We start from the raw sequence: 16,772 nt of genomic DNA, 5'->3' as shown, positions 1-16,772 counted from the left end.
GTTGGGAGCACACACGCACATACTTTGGAAGATCTTTCCGATGTAGGGCCGCCACCCATTCCCGCTTCACTTCCTCGTCCGAGGGTAATTTGTGTAGGCTATATGGAACACAACACGGACAGTCTTCGTGAATAATTCCATGACCCTCGCACATCGCCTTTTTCCAATCATGTAATTTTTTACGGTTGTGGGAGCACCCAACAACAGCGCACGCTTCGCCGCCTCCTCGCTTGTACATCTTTGTCACGTTTGATCACTGTTGCAATGGCGGATAGGTCACGTGATCAATATGGCCGCGCCTACTCGCTGTGACGTAATAATGAAAAAAGTCGTATATCCATACTTTCAAAAATGTCAATTATTTCGTTCATATTCTCAACAAATGGAAATCAAAAGCTGATGAAATTTTAAATGATCTCAATTTGAAGATATCTCCCGGTAGAACAACAGAACCGGGTTGATGATAAAAAAGATCTTCAGAAAATATCCGAATTTTTACTTTTTGTGCCTGTGGAAAAAACTGAAATAAAATAAAAAGTCTTGAAGCACCGACAAAGAGATAAATGTAACGGACATCAGTTCTAGTATTTTCCGGTTATTATTCTTCTTGCCCGGAATAACCGATGAAGGCCGATAGATTGTGACTTGCTTGTGACGTCATAGCATGATACTCTCTGAACGAAGTTTCATGCCTGTTAGTATCACATTTTATGTGATAAACCTTTTTCACTCAGAATGTATATGATTTTTTTATCGAAATAAACAAGTTGTCTTTGCTTCATACATTTCCTGTTTCCCCACTGGACGTCTACTTCCGGACGAAAAACAATAGAGGCAAAGTGTAGAAAGGGGAAGCAACTCCGTATAGGCACGAAAATGCTACCATTAAAAAGCTTCGCTCGGGCGCCTATTAGTTTATTAGTATAATTAAATTGCTGGTTTCACGTTCAGCATTTGGTTTTCGGTTAGCATATATACAGAGTAGTTGTTACCCCTCTTTGTGCATTGTTGGTTAGGATGCCCCATCATGTGGTGTTTGAACATATGACAATCAAGAAATCACTATTAGTCAGTGATTATGTTTCTTTTCTTAAACAATTACTGCGAAAATGATACAGCTATCGTTACCGGAGAAACGATTTTAGCGTCACACATGATTAATCGATTCTGTAAATCTGTACAGATTTTATTGTTTGCTATTTATGTCATACAGTATGGGGTATTTATGTTTAATAGTCTTTACCTGTAAATGTTGTATGACAAAAACCTATGGATGCGTCATTTTAGAATTGCTTGTTTTGTTTCATTCTCCAGTCATTTACCACTCCGCAATACTTACGGAAGAGGTACGGAGGGAAGCGACTCAGGATCTTTTCATCTATCATGTCCCTGGTCGGGTACATCCTCTTCAATATCTCGGTATGTAATATTTACATGATAGTGAATTTGCCTTTCATGTCTGTGGTCGGGAATATCCTCTTCAATATCTCGATTACTTATATTTAAATTTTTAAATCCGGGTGACCTCGTCTATCATATCTCTGGTCGGGTACATTCTTTTCAATATTTCAATAAGTAGAAATTACAACAGAAAGCACTCGTCAAGCAGGTCACTGATCAGGAACATTCTCTTCAACATCGCGGTATGTAAGTAAAAACATCCACCATGGCTCCGGACGGGTACATCCTCTTCAATATCTCGATAAATACTATTTTCTTATGGGTGTAATCTGTGTCCTTTTTGCCATTTCTTCTTCTGTGTAAACCTACCTATAATCATATCCCACTCATTGACATTGCCAATATATGATCGTTATTTACGTATTACTCCCACTTCTTTACAATCAGAAATTATTGTCATTTTCCATTATCACTTTAGATCGAAATCTTCACTGGAGCAATGTTTCTGCAGCAAATCCTAGGGTGGAATCTTTACCTCAGTGTGGTTATCATACTGACTGTGACAGCAGTTTACACCATTGTTGGTAATTATAACATATCCTCATATATTAATTTCTTATTTGCCGGAAACAGCATTTGTTGCTAAATACAATGTACCATTGCCGCACTTTATCACACTCGTTGTTCTTTTAATGAAATAGTTACGTAAAAGAATGGAAGACCTAACAGTGTCAGAAAAGAAAAAAATCGAAATACACCGTCAACTTTAAAGGACAGAGGTCATGGTACATCAAACTCAAGCTGCTGTGCTGAGTGCCTTCGGCTTTATTATATTTCAGTAAAGTCTACGCCGTCGCTGGAGGGTCGGGTACACCAACACCACGCCTGCAGCACATGGGGGTGGGGGTGGGGGTGGTGGTGGGTGGGGGATCGGGTACACCAACACCACGCCTGCAGCACATGGGGGGGGGGTTGGGGTGGGGGGTTGGGTGCGGGGTCAGTTACACCAACACCACGCCTGCGGCACACATTCACACATGCACGCATATGTTACACCTTCTAATATAATAGGACGTTACAATTTATAAACTTACCTAACAGAACGAAGGATATCAACACTCGTTTGTTTTCAATTAAAACTAAATGAATCTTTATATGCTTACATAAGATAACACGAAGGTGAAATGCCACTTTGGAACAATCTCAAACACAACTAATGTAACAACTACAAAGATAAGTTCGGAAGTGTACCGAGTATAAAGTAAGACAGTGCCTTATAGCGGACATTAAGTTAAATAGGATGTGTGTTCATGCATATTGAGATTCAAATTTGTATGCGATGGCATGGTTTTGATTAGATACATGTAATTTGAAATAAAGTTGTACATGTACTTTAAGCACTTCAAACGTGTCACAACATTTCAAGACCGACGGTCCCTTTTTCAAGCTATGACTGAGTGAGCGATTTGTATTGTAATCATAAACATGACACGAGGGGGGACACCAGCTGAGTCATCTGTATGACCCGATATGACCTGGCGGAAGGGGGAGGAGGTTAGATATATACCACACCAGTAACCTATTCGACACAGTGCGATACAATCTCTATCGATAGGCGAAACATCCCGGATCGACTGACATATGAAATATACAATTTCGTCACATTGTTGTTACAGTTAACAATACAAGTCGCTCACGCAGTCATAGCTTGACAAAGGGACCCGTTTCAGTTATCATATCACTATGTTTTGAGTACAATTCTGATACCCTTAGGCTTGATACATGTATAGATGATTACAGGTTTTTCCATGACGAAACGACATTTTTGAAATATAGGGAGCATTACTTAAAACTGTAAAATGTTATATTAACAAGAGAAACGTTTGATACACATATACACCTTTTGAAATATTGCAATAAACTATGTTATTTACATATCATCAATAGAAGCGTTACTAAAGACTGTATAAATAACATATCAACAAAGGTAGGCATTATCATTAATCGTATAATTAAGTTCACCAAACGATTCTTCTTCCGGTTGCACCGTGAAATTTTCCGACGCATTCCTTACCCGATCGGTCAACCAAGATGGCCACCACGGCCTTTGATTGGTCAAAATGAGATATTGGTCGATTTTTGTCAAATTTGGTATGTAGGTGTATTTTTTGGCGACTATGGGGGCAGTTTGGGGGACCTCAGTAATGGTCTTCCATTACAATTAATACTTGTTACATATAAATATTTAGAACCATTATTATAAACTGCAAAATGTGCATACAGTTTAATGATTACTAAAGACTGTATAATGTACATACAATTTAATGATTACCATAGACTATAGACATTAAATACACATGCCTATATACCAGAAAAATACAATGTGATATGAATTCATCTCATTGATAGATAATCGACCAATACGCCAATTGTTAGTGGACGCACCTTCAGGACATAACCTTTGTTTGTAATTTTGACAAATAGACGGCACCTAGTTACGATGATCGCCCTTTGGTTACACTCGCAGCTACATATAAATGATGTACTAACGCAATATTGTATCTTCCTTTGTTTTCTTTTACAGGTGGTCTCACTGCAGTTATCTACACTGACACGTTACAGGCAGTTGTACTTATCATTGGCGCTACAATTCTCTTTATTACATGTAAGTTTTTGCCACAATACATCAACGAGGCCATGCATTAGGATATCAAACAACATTGCTTTCTGTGTCAATTTAAAGAATTAACGTTTATTGTTGTTGTGTTGTTTTTAGCGTGGGTAGATGTTGGCGGATGGGGCGCAATACACGACCAGTTCATGACGGCAGCGGCAAACTACACACTGACCAATACCTCGGTATACTCATGTGGCCTACCCCGAAATGATTCGTTCAGTATTGTTCGTGATGCCGTCACGGGAGATATCCCCTGGCCAGGTGCTCTTTTGGGACTATCAACCATGGGCATGTATGTCTGGAGTCAAGATCAGGTAACTCCCGCAGTCTAATATTATATAAATATCACATTCATGAGAGGGCGGTATTGCATATTTTCAACCCAAGAAAGCATTGTTAACCGAGGCGAAGCCGAGGTCAACAATGTTTTCCGAGGGGTGAAAATATGCAATATCGCCCTCTCATGAATGTGATTTTTATTTTATTATACCGAGTGTCATGTTTAGGTGTTTCACCACTTCACCATTTGTAAAGGTCCTTGTGTTGATTTGACATAAACGAAGACTTCATCTCAACAGTTGTCGAATGAACCAACCATGAATGTGATTTGATAACACCCTGGCGCTGGGACAAAATGTGCACGCATACGTTTGGCGCATGTGATGTTTTTTGGAATGTCACCCTGTCTTCTTTGTCTTTGTAAAACGAGCAAGTAATATTGAAAATGTTCACGTCTTTCTCAACCAATCAGATTACGAGATTTTAACAGAAGGTATGATAATGACATATACTTCTTGGGAGAGTATTGAATAGGGACCGTAATATACGACATGACTATTTGTGATTCTAACACGATTCGTTTGCAACGCGTGTTTTGATTGGATACGGACCATGTTCTAATCTGCAATAGGATCAGGATCAATCGTGTTAAGCTCCTCCCATTGCACTTAAGCCACGCCCCGTTTCAAACCAAAACAATATGACGTTAAGATCGCCTCTTAGCGAAATCCCGCTAATAAGGCTAGTAGGCAACAGAACAGAAACGACCGATGAAATGTATTTATTGAATGAATTAAAAAGTAAAAAGTACACATTCCTTGTTATTACCTGTAGTGTTAACTGTTAAGGCTGCACGAGTTGCGCCCCTTTACTTGCATTAAGGCATTGGTAATCAATCGCACCTATGGGAAGTGGGGATGTCTCTTCCGGTCTAGACATGGATTAGATGGTTTGAGTTTACGCATGGTGTTATAGTAATCGTGTTAATACTATATGATAGACACTTCATCTGGCGACGAGGAAATACTTTAAAGAATCCGAAAGAGATCAAGAAGGAGAATCCATGAATATTTCGCGTAAAATATCAAAGCCATGGCCACAATCGAACGAAACGGAATGTGCCCATTTGATGCACATGGGGAGTCAACAAAGACAAACTAAGCCTGGAAACGGTGGCTCAGAAGTTTTGAACAGTTTGCCGTAGGCAAGGGAGTAAAAGACAACGAACAGAAACGTGTACTTCTCTTACACTGTGCAGGTCAAGATGTACAAAAAAATATTTTCACGTTGCTGGAGGGTGAAGGAGACAATCCGTATGTGAAGGAGCGAGCCGCGCTGAATGCCCATTTTCTGTCAAAAATAAATGTGCCATATGAAAGGTATAATTTTAGAACAATGAGGCAGGAAGAAAATGAAACTGTAGAACGTTTTGTAACCAAATTACGCCAACAGTCAGTCTTGTGTTAATTCGACAAACCAGAGGAATAAATTCGAGATCAAGTCATCGAAAAGTCCCACAAATTGAGACAACGTCTCCTGGAAAAAGGACACGAATTAACATTAGACCAGCTGCGCACTGTGGGAAGTACGTTGGAACAATCAGGAACACAGAATAAAAAATTGGAGACTCATCACGGAGCCAGTGTTAATCAAGTGAGTTCGTCACATACCGCGAAACAGGGTACCGCGAAACGTGCTACACATGAACATAAGCCGACAACTGGTATGAGATGTTACAGATGTGACAACGAGGGACACTTAGCGCGTAATCCCCAGTGTCCGGCAAAGACCAAGAAATGTGGTGACTGTGGGAAGGTAGTACACTTTGCAAAATGTTGTAGGAGTAAATCATCTTCATCTGGGCAGTCTGAGAAGCGTAGTAGCTCATATTCACAGAGGAAAAGTGGGCCGCGGAAAGGAAACGTGCGTTCTGTGGAAACCGATCAGAGAGAATACACGTTCAATGTCAGTCGGAGATCCAAGTCCGAGAAATTCCGACTACTGGTAGACAAGCAGGATGTTGACTTTATCGTTGATAGTGGTGATACCGTGAACATCATTGACCGAAAGTCCTTGGAACGATTGAAACAGAACCACATCACATGTCAGTCAGAGAAGACAAACACCAAGTTGTTTACCTATGGGTCCGATACACCATTAAAGCTTATCGGGATATTCTGTCCATGTACCTGAGACTGACAATGCGACCGAAACCGAGATCTACGTAATGAATGGATCTGGGCCAGCATTGCTTGGAGAGAAACCGCCACAGAGCTTGGACTGTTGAAAGTCGGTGTCAATTCGACAACTGATGATCTAGTGAACATATACGCGTCATGTTTCGAGGGCATAGGCAAATTAAAAGACTACCAGCTAAAGTTACACGTGGACGAGAGCTTGCAACCGGTGACACAAGAAACCGACACCATAAGTCAGTACTTGTATTGTCGTGCCTAAATCCGACGGTGACATTCGTCTTTGTGTTGATATGAGGCAGGCGAACAAGGCAACTATCCGGGAAAGACATCCTATTCCGACCGTAGACGAGATCATGTATAACATGAACGGTAGCAAGGTGTTTAGCAAGTTAAATCTTCAGTATGGGTATCACCAGATCGAGTTGGAGGAAAACGCAAGGGACATTACTACGTGTGTTACCCACAAGGGTCTGTACTGCTATAAGAGACTCATGTTTGGGATCAGCTCCGCACCTGAAAAGTACCAACAGGTCATTTCACAAGTATTCCACAACTGTGAAGGAGTACAGAATATCTCCGACGATATCGTGGTACACGCGAAAAACAAGGAGGAACATGACTGTCGACTCGCGAAAGTGTTCGAAAGGATCGATGAGAACAATTTGACATTGAATCGTCAGAAATGCCAGTTAGGGATGGACCAAATTCAGTTCATGGGACATATGGTTTCAACTGACGGCATAGGGCCAACAGCCGACCGAGTGAAAGCGAATGTTGAGGCGAAACCTCCGAAATCAGGATCCGAGATACGAAGTTTCTTAGGATTGGTCAACTTCAGTGCCAGATATATTCCAGACCTGGCTACTGTATCAGAACCGTTACGGAAACTCACGATAAAATGTGTTGTGTACACCTGGGGACGTGAGCAACAGGACAGTTTTGAGAAACTAAAAGAGAGTCAGTCTAGAGCAGAGACATTAGGACATTTCAGACTTAATGCTAGCAAGACAACAGTTGAGACAGACGCTAGTAATGTGGGCTTAGGGGCTGTGCTAATTCAGTCAAATGAAGGACGCTAACAGGTAATCAGCTATGCCAAAAAAGCGTTGACAGATGTGGAGAAATGGTACTCTACAACGGAGAAAGAAGCGCTCGCTGTTGTATGGGCTTGTGAGAAGTTTCGATCATATCTCCATGGAGTCGCGTTTGAGTTAATTACCGACTAAAACCGCTCGGGTGTTGTATGGACTGAGGTCAAAGCACAAAGCGAGGATTGAACGATGGATCATGAAGTTGATGCCATACAATTTCAAAGTTGTCTACGCGCCCGGGAAAAACAATATCGCAGACACGTTATCAAGGTTAGCTGGAGCCTGACACTGAGGACTTTGTCAAGGGAGGCAACTCCGATAGCTTTGTCGACTAGCGAAGTCGAGGAGATATCCACAGTAGACGAGTAACTATCCAACGTGAGAGAGTGCCTAGCGTCACGGAGATGGGACAAGTCATGCCCATTATATTACCTTGTCGGGGAGGAACTCAGTCAGATTGGTTACCTGGTGTTAAGAGGAACCCGGTTAGTAATTCCGACAGCGTTACGTAGGAAATGTGTGGAATTGGCTCACCAAGGACATCTTGGTATCGTGGGAACAAAACAACAACTCCTAACTAAAGTGTGGAGCCCACACATGGACAAGGACTTTGAGAAATGCGTCGTTGACAGTACGACGCACCCAGAGCCAGTGACACCTACACCATTGCCAACAGAACCTTGGTAAGATCTCGCGATCGATCTCATGGGACCGCTCCCAACCGGACATTATGTGTTTGTTGTGGTTGATTACTACAGCAGATACTATGAACTTGAAGTCACTAAGGACACATCGACAGGAAAGGTGATTGACGTGACAATGTTTAGTCGCTATGGGTTACCATGTTCGGTCACGTCTGACACTGGACCCCAGTACAAATCCGACATGTTTCGAGAGTACATGGAGGAGAATGGTATATATCACCACCGGGTGACGCCATTGCATCCAGCCGCGAATGGAGAAGTCGGTCTCTACTGAAGCGGATTAAAAATGTACATGCAGAGGCAAAAGATTGGAAAAATGAACTCCGGGCGTATCTTCTGGCCTATCGGACAACGCCACACGCTACGACAGGATTATCGCCAGCCGAGTTGATGTGGGGTAGGAAGTTACGGACAAAACTACCGCAAGTAGAACAGTTAGGGCGGCATGTCGATGAAGGTGTTCGCGACAGAAACAGCGAAACGAAATACAAAAACAAATTGTACATTGACCAGAAACGAGGAGCTGTTGAGTCAGAATTGGAAGTTGGAGACACCGTGTTGTTAAAACAGAGACGACAGGACAAATTTAGTACACCGTTTAACCCAAACCCGTTCAAACTAGTCGAAAAGGTGGGAAATAGTTGTACGGTGGAGTCTCCGCAAGGAATTCGATACAAGCGAAACAGCAGTTTTGTGAAAATGTACAATACACCGCAGAAACCAGTCGAGACTCGGCCCAGGATAATGGACGCAAATGAGTAGCAACCGACTGTAGAGAGTACGCCGACGTACACACCAGATACTACTGTGCGCGAGACGGACACTCCGATCAGCGAAATAGACACGCCAACTGTGGCAAAGAGTACGAGACCGATCCGCCAAAGGATGCGACCGAAGAGACTCGACGATTTCGTTACCGACTAATCGCGAACATTATTTCGCGTTAACTTTAACTTTAATTCCGTGAGAACTTTGTTCGAATAGTGTTGGGATTCCATAATTTTCAGTTATTATTATGCGAAACACTCGCATATGTTTTCCTACCATAGAGTTAGGTAACTAGTAATGTGTTTTCAGAAAGACCTTTAAAATGGACATTGCCAAATGTTTTATGAGTTAATTTCTCAGAAATATCCATTACGCAATGTTTAATGTTACATTATGAATAATAAATTAACAATGACTATTGCATAATACGTGATAACATGTTTAAGCGTTCAAAGTATTTAGAACACTTTTATTGAAATTTACTAATTTTCAAGTCTAAGTAAGAGGAGAGTTGTAGTGGTAACTGTTAAGGCTGCACGAGTTGCGCCCACTTTACTTGCAATACGACATTGGTAATCGAACGCACCTATGGGAAGTGGAGATGTCACTTCCGGTTTAGACATGGATTAAATGGTTTGAGTTTACGCATGGTGTTATAGTAATCGTGTTACTACTATATGATAGACACTTCATTACCTCCATTTATTACTGAAACGTTCGTTCATCCATGTGCAGGCATCTATTTAGATCCGAAATCAAATGAAACATTTCACATTTCACAAATCTATCGGTCTCGAGTTCAAACCGAAATTCCATGTTCTAATCGCCAGTATAGCCACTCAAAACAACGTACTATCCCCTAAATAGTGTCAGTAGGGATCGAATTTGCTAACGCTGGTAGTATACCATGGGTCCTCTATCTACTCCTTATACTTATTCTATAAAAGCTGCTCTGCCGCTATGACGGACTTAGTAATTAGGCATTTATTCAAATTCATCTTCATACTCAATAAACATTAGCATAGTAATGCACATCATTCCTCTCAAACATTCCCTCTAACGGGCCATCGCTATATACTGTAAACCAAGCGCGCCACCCAAGCTGGACTGAAAAACAGCAGGAGGTGCACCAGACCCGACAATTCTTAAGGTTTTTGTGATGCTGGGATCTCTGACACATAAGCACGATGGCCATACATTTATTCAAAATATCAATACCCCATCCCATTGAGAATTACCTATCAATTATATAATGGAATTTATAACATTTCAACGTGTCCGTCCGGCGTTCAAAACTAGAATGAACCCTCTTCACCTGTCCGTGGCCTACCTGCCACGCGTACTTCAATCCCATTGGTCTAAAACCTCACGTACATGTATACTCCGTGGATGCAGGACACTTATTTCCCGCTATTCTCCGAAACGTGGGAAATATGAAATATCTACGTCATATGCCATGAGTATGTAATTACCGTAGTACAATTTTGATCTGTACTTTTGTTTCAAGCAGGTTTTGAAGAAAACATGTTGATGCTATTTTTAGTTTTGTATATATATCTACAAGTAATGTTGTGTATAGTGTATCTCCATCCCAGGACTTGTTTATTTCGTCATATTTTGTCTTCTATTTAACTCGTGTATCACATAGCGCTCCACTAGTTAGAATATGCAAATGTCTTGTGGGATAATTGCACTGAGAAATCTAAACAGGCATTAGAGTCTCTTTATTTGGAAGCTGCAAGAATTATAATGGGATTCCATAGAGGTACCTCCCATAATGAATTATATAAAAAAAAAATGCTTGGGAATGGCTCTCTGATAGGCGTCAGAAACATAAACCCGCATGTATCCACAATACTTGAAAAATATTGTACAACCATTTTTATATCGCAATGAAAACGAAAGATATCCACTAAGGATGACTCGATATTTTAATATTTCTATATGTAGAACAGCAAGCTATTATAGCAGCTATTTTTCTAGTACATTTAGGGAATTTAAGTATCTTGCTCTGAATTTTGACTTATCCAATATAAATTATCTTGCACAAATACCTTTGTAAACGATGGTTGTCGAAATATAAATATTATTTAGCCAGCAACCTGAACTCTGACCTATATCGTGATCATTTGAGAGATTCCCCGACATGTCCTTGTAACCTCGGAGATGAAACAGCGGAACACTTCTTCCTTATATGTCCAATATTCAACGAATCAAGATCAAAACTCAGAAACCAACTTACTAACCCTATTATTTCTCATGATCATTTTAATACCAGAACCTTATTACACGGTTGTCATGATTGTGATCAAGAAACAAATTGATATTTATTCCAAAGTATATCAAAATGCATTACAGAAACTGGCAGATTTGATTGAAGTACCTAAAGTTTGTTCGATTGAGCGGGGAGATACACTATATTTATTGTTTATATGTTTTGTTGAAATAACTGTACCATACCGGAATTGTTTGGAGATGGCTTACACATAGGCTTTGCCTGATGCCAAATCCATTTGCTTCTTTTGCAATAGAATTTGTTGAAATAAAACAATATGTCCTTTTTGTGTCAGGAGCAAATACCTCTTGCTGTTGTCTGTATCTGATAGATGCGTTGTGCTTGTCTAAGATGATAACAGGAGACGTAACCTCATTTCCTAAACAAAACTAAATTGAATCTTGTTTATTTATCACAACAGTATTCCAATTAAAGTGATTTGAAATACCTGAAAACTTACACAAATGTTTGGTTTGAATGTCATTTGTATACATTGTAAATTTCACTTTCGTCATTCAATTGTTCCATTCAATATAAATATCAGTAATATTGTCTGGATATATATGAAAATGATTAATACAGAACATAGTTTAGAGTTATTACATCAGATTATTCTTATTTTCCACAGCTTATGGTACAAAGATGTTTGTCGGCCAAGAACTTGAACCACGCCAAAGGAGGAGCATTACTGGGGGGTTTCCTCAAACTTACCTCTTTCCTTCTGTTCGTAATCCCCGGGATGGTCAGCCGGATAAAATTCCCAGGTACAGAATGAAATATCTTATACTTTATATAAGTAAAGATGGCACAAATTTACAGAAAAAAGTATGTGAGCACAATTTTACAATTCAGTTAAATAAACGTGGAATATGAAGTGGTATGTACAATGGCGGGAAACCTTAAATTCTCATAAAACGGTAAAAATCCTTTTTGATTCAATCTTAATTATAACAACATATACATTTGTTGATATGTTTATGTAATTATTGTGGGGTTTTTTCAAATCTTCTTTACAGAGGAAGTTGCGTGTGCAGACCCCGACAAATGCTTCGAAATTTGTCAGAATAGAGCTGGTTGTACAAATCTGGCCTACCCTCTGCTTGTCCTACGTATTCTACCAGAGGGTTTGTACATAACAATACAATAACAACGTTACCCTAACAAAGCAATTCAGAATTTTCAAATAGATACTTAAGAAGTAGAAATGTGGTTGAACTGCCAATGGATTTATACTCAATTTAAACAAAAGTACATTCATGGATTTTTTTAGATTGCAAATAGAGTAAGTTTAACAAGAATACAATTATTTCCATTTGTTTTTAAGTTTTAATTTACCTTTTTGAGGTATTCGGGGCCTGATGTTGGCTGCGTTACTAGCGGCGTTGACTAGCTCTCTGACGTCGATATTGAACAGTGCCAGTTCGATAATTACGTTAGACGTATGGCGCATGTACAGGAAGAATGCTAAGGAAACGGAACTGATGATAGTGGGTAGAGTTACGGTGCTGATCCTCGTCGTCACCAGTATCCTGTGGTTACCAGTCATGGAGAAGGTCCAGGGAGGACAGTTCTGGTCATACATGCAGTCCATCAGAAGTTACATCACTCCTCCATGGTGTATATTATTTCTCCTGGGAATATTCTGGAAACGTTCAACAGAACCGGTAAGACATGTCTTGAGACGATACCTTCTTGTTTGCAAACATACATATTAAGTCACGACTGTACTGGTCTACACTCTCCCAAAAGATCATAACTTGAATCAGTAATTAATCAAACACCGTAACACTTTCCCCTGATTCATCAATCCAGGCCGTCGGGGAAGTCTAGTGCATTTGATAGCGTTTCAAGCCTATTGATTTGGTAATTGTGGGTTTGATTTAGATCATCAGGAGTAATTTATACAATATTATTAGTTACAAAAGATTTAGGCTGATCACGTGGGCTCACATTAACTCCTCAGTACTAACGCTTGTATATCTCTTTTGTCATAATTCAAACCAAAGGTCAGATTGGTACGTATGTCTTCAGTAGTTGGTAATCCTTGTGATTATTTCTCAATATCCTCATTCTTATAACGAATGAATGTTTTTTTCCGTCTAGCAGATGAGGTTATGTCCTCCCGTGTTAAGATAGTCTAAGTAAGTGAATCACGTTTTATATCTTACTTTATATTGTAGTGTTACTATGAAGTCTGGTACATTTCTGTGATAGTGTTTTATCATTACAGGGCGTGTTCTTGGGTCTGGTTATATGTCAGGTGATTGGGGTCATTAGAATGGTCTTGGACTTCATATACATTCCGCCGAACTGTGGCAGCGGTGAACCGAGTACCAGGCCCGACATCGTCAGTAAAGTCGACTTTCTCCACTTCGCCACCATCTTGTCTGTCATCACTACCATTGTGATGGTTGTTTTAAGCCTTCTGACCGAACCAAGACCAGAACGGAAGGTAGCATCCGCTTTCGGTTATTGTATAATCATTATTGATGGTTTTTGAAACACAAATACACGATTTCGGGTATACACATATTTAGGGAACCTTTTGATCTAATCGGGAACTTTAACATTTCTATTGAAAGGAGACATATTGCAGATTTTTTTTATTTTTTTTCTCATTTAGTGTCTAATCATTCGCCTCCAGTATTTACCTGTAATTAAGGTGTTAATAACAAGCACGTAACGGACAGAAAGGAAAAGTTGTATAGAATTTACAAAGATCGACAATACATATAATAAGAAAATTTGTCTTTAAAACACAACGCTGTGAACACTTAATGTTCATCTTTTAGCTTCGCCGCGTGACGTTTTGGACAAGAAATGATCCCTTAGAACCGGAACTCGACTCGGAAGATGATGAAATGAGGGAAGAGGAAGAGGAAGAAGAAGAAAAAGAGGAGGCATTAAAGGAGGAAACAGAAGAAACATCAGGTCAACATTCACTGTTTTATACCGTTGACATGCATTGTCTTCCAGGGTATTATTCCTTATGTAACAACGGTAATACCATACAGCTTCATCATATCAGATACTGGTAATGGTGTTTGACACAGTACAAAATTAATTAGTGCAGATGTCCCTTTTCCATTGTACTTAACGTTATAAATCTACAGTTACTCGTCTGGCTTGTGTAGTTATAGGCGTGTTTTTTTACTTTCAATTACCGAAAGGTTGCAAAAGCTGCAAAACATCCACTTAAAATAGCTCATCATTAAAAGATCTTGTTAAGCAGTGATATGTAAGTATACAAAAGTATTACTCATGTATTTTGGAAATGTGTATTTGATTTTGTATAACAATTTACATTGCAGGTGCTGTAGGGGACTTAAAAAAGTACTGCTACAACTGGGTGTGTGGGACAACAGATCAACCCGAACGGAAACTAACGTCAGAACAGAAACGTGCTCTCAGGGCGAAATTAACATCTATACGTCAGACAAAGTTCTGTCGGAGAGCACTGAATGCGGGCGCTAACCGTATTTCTTATCATATTTTTCAATTGATGAACATTGAGGCGTACATTGTAGTGTTGTTGATTTGGGTCCAAGTTCGTGTTAATTGTGTTAAAGACGGAATGTTAGAAACCACACCACACCTTTTAAGGAAACTATATTTGTTATAAATTTGACGCACTAACTATTTGGATGAAAAGTTACAGTTCAAAAGAATGTTGAATTAAGATTGCAACATCATGCTCAAGTATGTTTTAAGACACTAAGACTCCTATTTAAATACGAATCAGAAGTTTGATAAGGGTAAAAGAAAATTTCTTCACTAAAATAGCTGCATCATGATAAATATAGAATATTAAGAAGATGAATTTTTAAAAACTGCGATTAAAACTTAATTTTACGAAATTACACTTCAACTAAACTAATAACTTTATAACAATTTCATAAACAGATTTGCTGTTGTCACACGAACCACCCATACCATGCAATGGCCTGTTATTTGTTAGCAGTTTGTAAATGAGTACCGAGTATACATGTACATTTTAAAATGATAATTGTCTTATACCATATTAATTTACCAACTATATTCTTCTCGTTTTGGGTCCGTCGACATAATGACAAAAGATATCACATTTGAGTTTCCAAGCATACTTCAGCAATGACGTGTTAGCTTTATTATATTTATTTTTGTGTATTGTTCAATTTTAATGAGACGAAACATTGATTGTCTTTGTTGAGAACACAGTGTAACGAGGTTATTATGTTAAAACTATTGTCAAAGATATGTATTATAACGAATTGAATCACTATCTCTTTCTCAATTACATACCTACAATGGCAACTACATGAACACATCACAACGCATCTTTGGGTATGTGGTAATACAATATAAGCAGATGAGAGGTCTTTATAAATACCTGAATGTTGATCTTAAGTATAATTTAGTATATAATAAACAGAGGACAAATGTTGTGACAAACGTTGAGCATGATTGATAAAATAATACGTTACTTGATAAAACATGTTTTTATTAAAATACCTTTTTTTGCTTATTGATATTTCTTAATTTTATTTTTTAATGTGTTGGTCGTCTTGATGTGCAGATAGAGTTTTAATATCTTACTGTTACATGTCTTAAAACGACCAGTAACGCAGGAAACGGTAGACGTTGATAGCTTACTGGTGACTACCATATCAGTAAGGTTTTTTGTCAGCGGTAAGGAAACATTGGTAGCTTTGGAAGGGCGTCTCTGAGTTTACCGTGGACGTCAACATTTACCAACGATTTCTATACCCTATATATGTGGCATGTTAGGACGGAAGGTAACCTTACACGTTGCTCTGTGTGTGACTCTGCAGTAGACTCGCACTATCAAGTTTCTTAAGTGAAAGTGCAGAGATGCTGATTGTTGTCGATAGGTTTGCAAAACAAATATGTGCTTAATTGTTTGCAAAATGTAATAACTTCTCGACGGAGTGTAGAGCAGATGTCCACTTATTCTAAATGTCATTAATACATTTTTGCCAGCTGAGAGGTTTTGATGAGGTCGCTGTAGATACGTTTGAATCCAAGTTGACCATAAACACGTTGGCGTATCGTGGTACTATCTTGTTACCATTGACTTGTAAGTAGTGTTCCGCATTGCGTAATACATCGCTCAGCGTGAGAACAAGCCCCATCAGTGCCATCAGGCAATCTGTGGAATGATGTTTTGTTTTCCGTGCTCCACACAGCTTGACAGGCTAAGATACTCTCCTCGTGTATAAAGGATTAAACGTCAATAATGACCAATATACAGGTAATATATTCAGGAAGATTACCACAATGTGTTTAATTAAGATGTTCTGTGTTGTCTGTCTAGTTAGATGATAATCACTGCACGTTAGGCCTCAGGTGAAAGTCAATGTACTTCAATATCTGTCTAGT

The 16,772-nt window shown here is 39.3% G+C and overlaps 1 protein-coding gene across 1 annotated transcript in view; it reads left to right on the top strand.

The window, feature by feature from the left end:
• Window positions 1–16,387, top strand: part of LOC110457389 (sodium/glucose cotransporter 4-like) — a 28,883-nt gene extending 12,496 nt beyond the window's left edge. Inside the window, exons 5-15 of the mRNA XM_021508643.1 lie at window positions 1,315–1,419; window positions 1,880–1,985; window positions 3,986–4,066; window positions 4,178–4,392; window positions 12,022–12,157; window positions 12,410–12,517; window positions 12,738–13,057; window positions 13,624–13,845; window positions 14,186–14,324; window positions 14,705–14,869; window positions 16,374–16,387. Coding sequence (XP_021364318.1) covers window positions 1,315–1,419; window positions 1,880–1,985; window positions 3,986–4,066; window positions 4,178–4,392; window positions 12,022–12,157; window positions 12,410–12,517; window positions 12,738–13,057; window positions 13,624–13,845; window positions 14,186–14,324; window positions 14,705–14,869; window positions 16,374–16,387 — 1,611 coding nt within the window. The remainder of the gene's footprint in view (window positions 1–1,314; window positions 1,420–1,879; window positions 1,986–3,985; window positions 4,067–4,177; window positions 4,393–12,021; window positions 12,158–12,409; window positions 12,518–12,737; window positions 13,058–13,623; window positions 13,846–14,185; window positions 14,325–14,704; window positions 14,870–16,373) is intronic.
• The last annotated feature ends 385 nt before the right edge of the window (window positions 16,388–16,772 follow it).

Source organism: Mizuhopecten yessoensis, unplaced genomic scaffold, assembly GCF_002113885.1.
Source record: "Mizuhopecten yessoensis strain PY_sf001 unplaced genomic scaffold, ASM211388v2 scaffold1147, whole genome shotgun sequence".
Taxonomy (NCBI): domain Eukaryota; kingdom Metazoa; phylum Mollusca; class Bivalvia; order Pectinida; family Pectinidae; genus Mizuhopecten; species Mizuhopecten yessoensis.
This window is presented reverse-complemented; position numbering and strand designations above follow the sequence as displayed.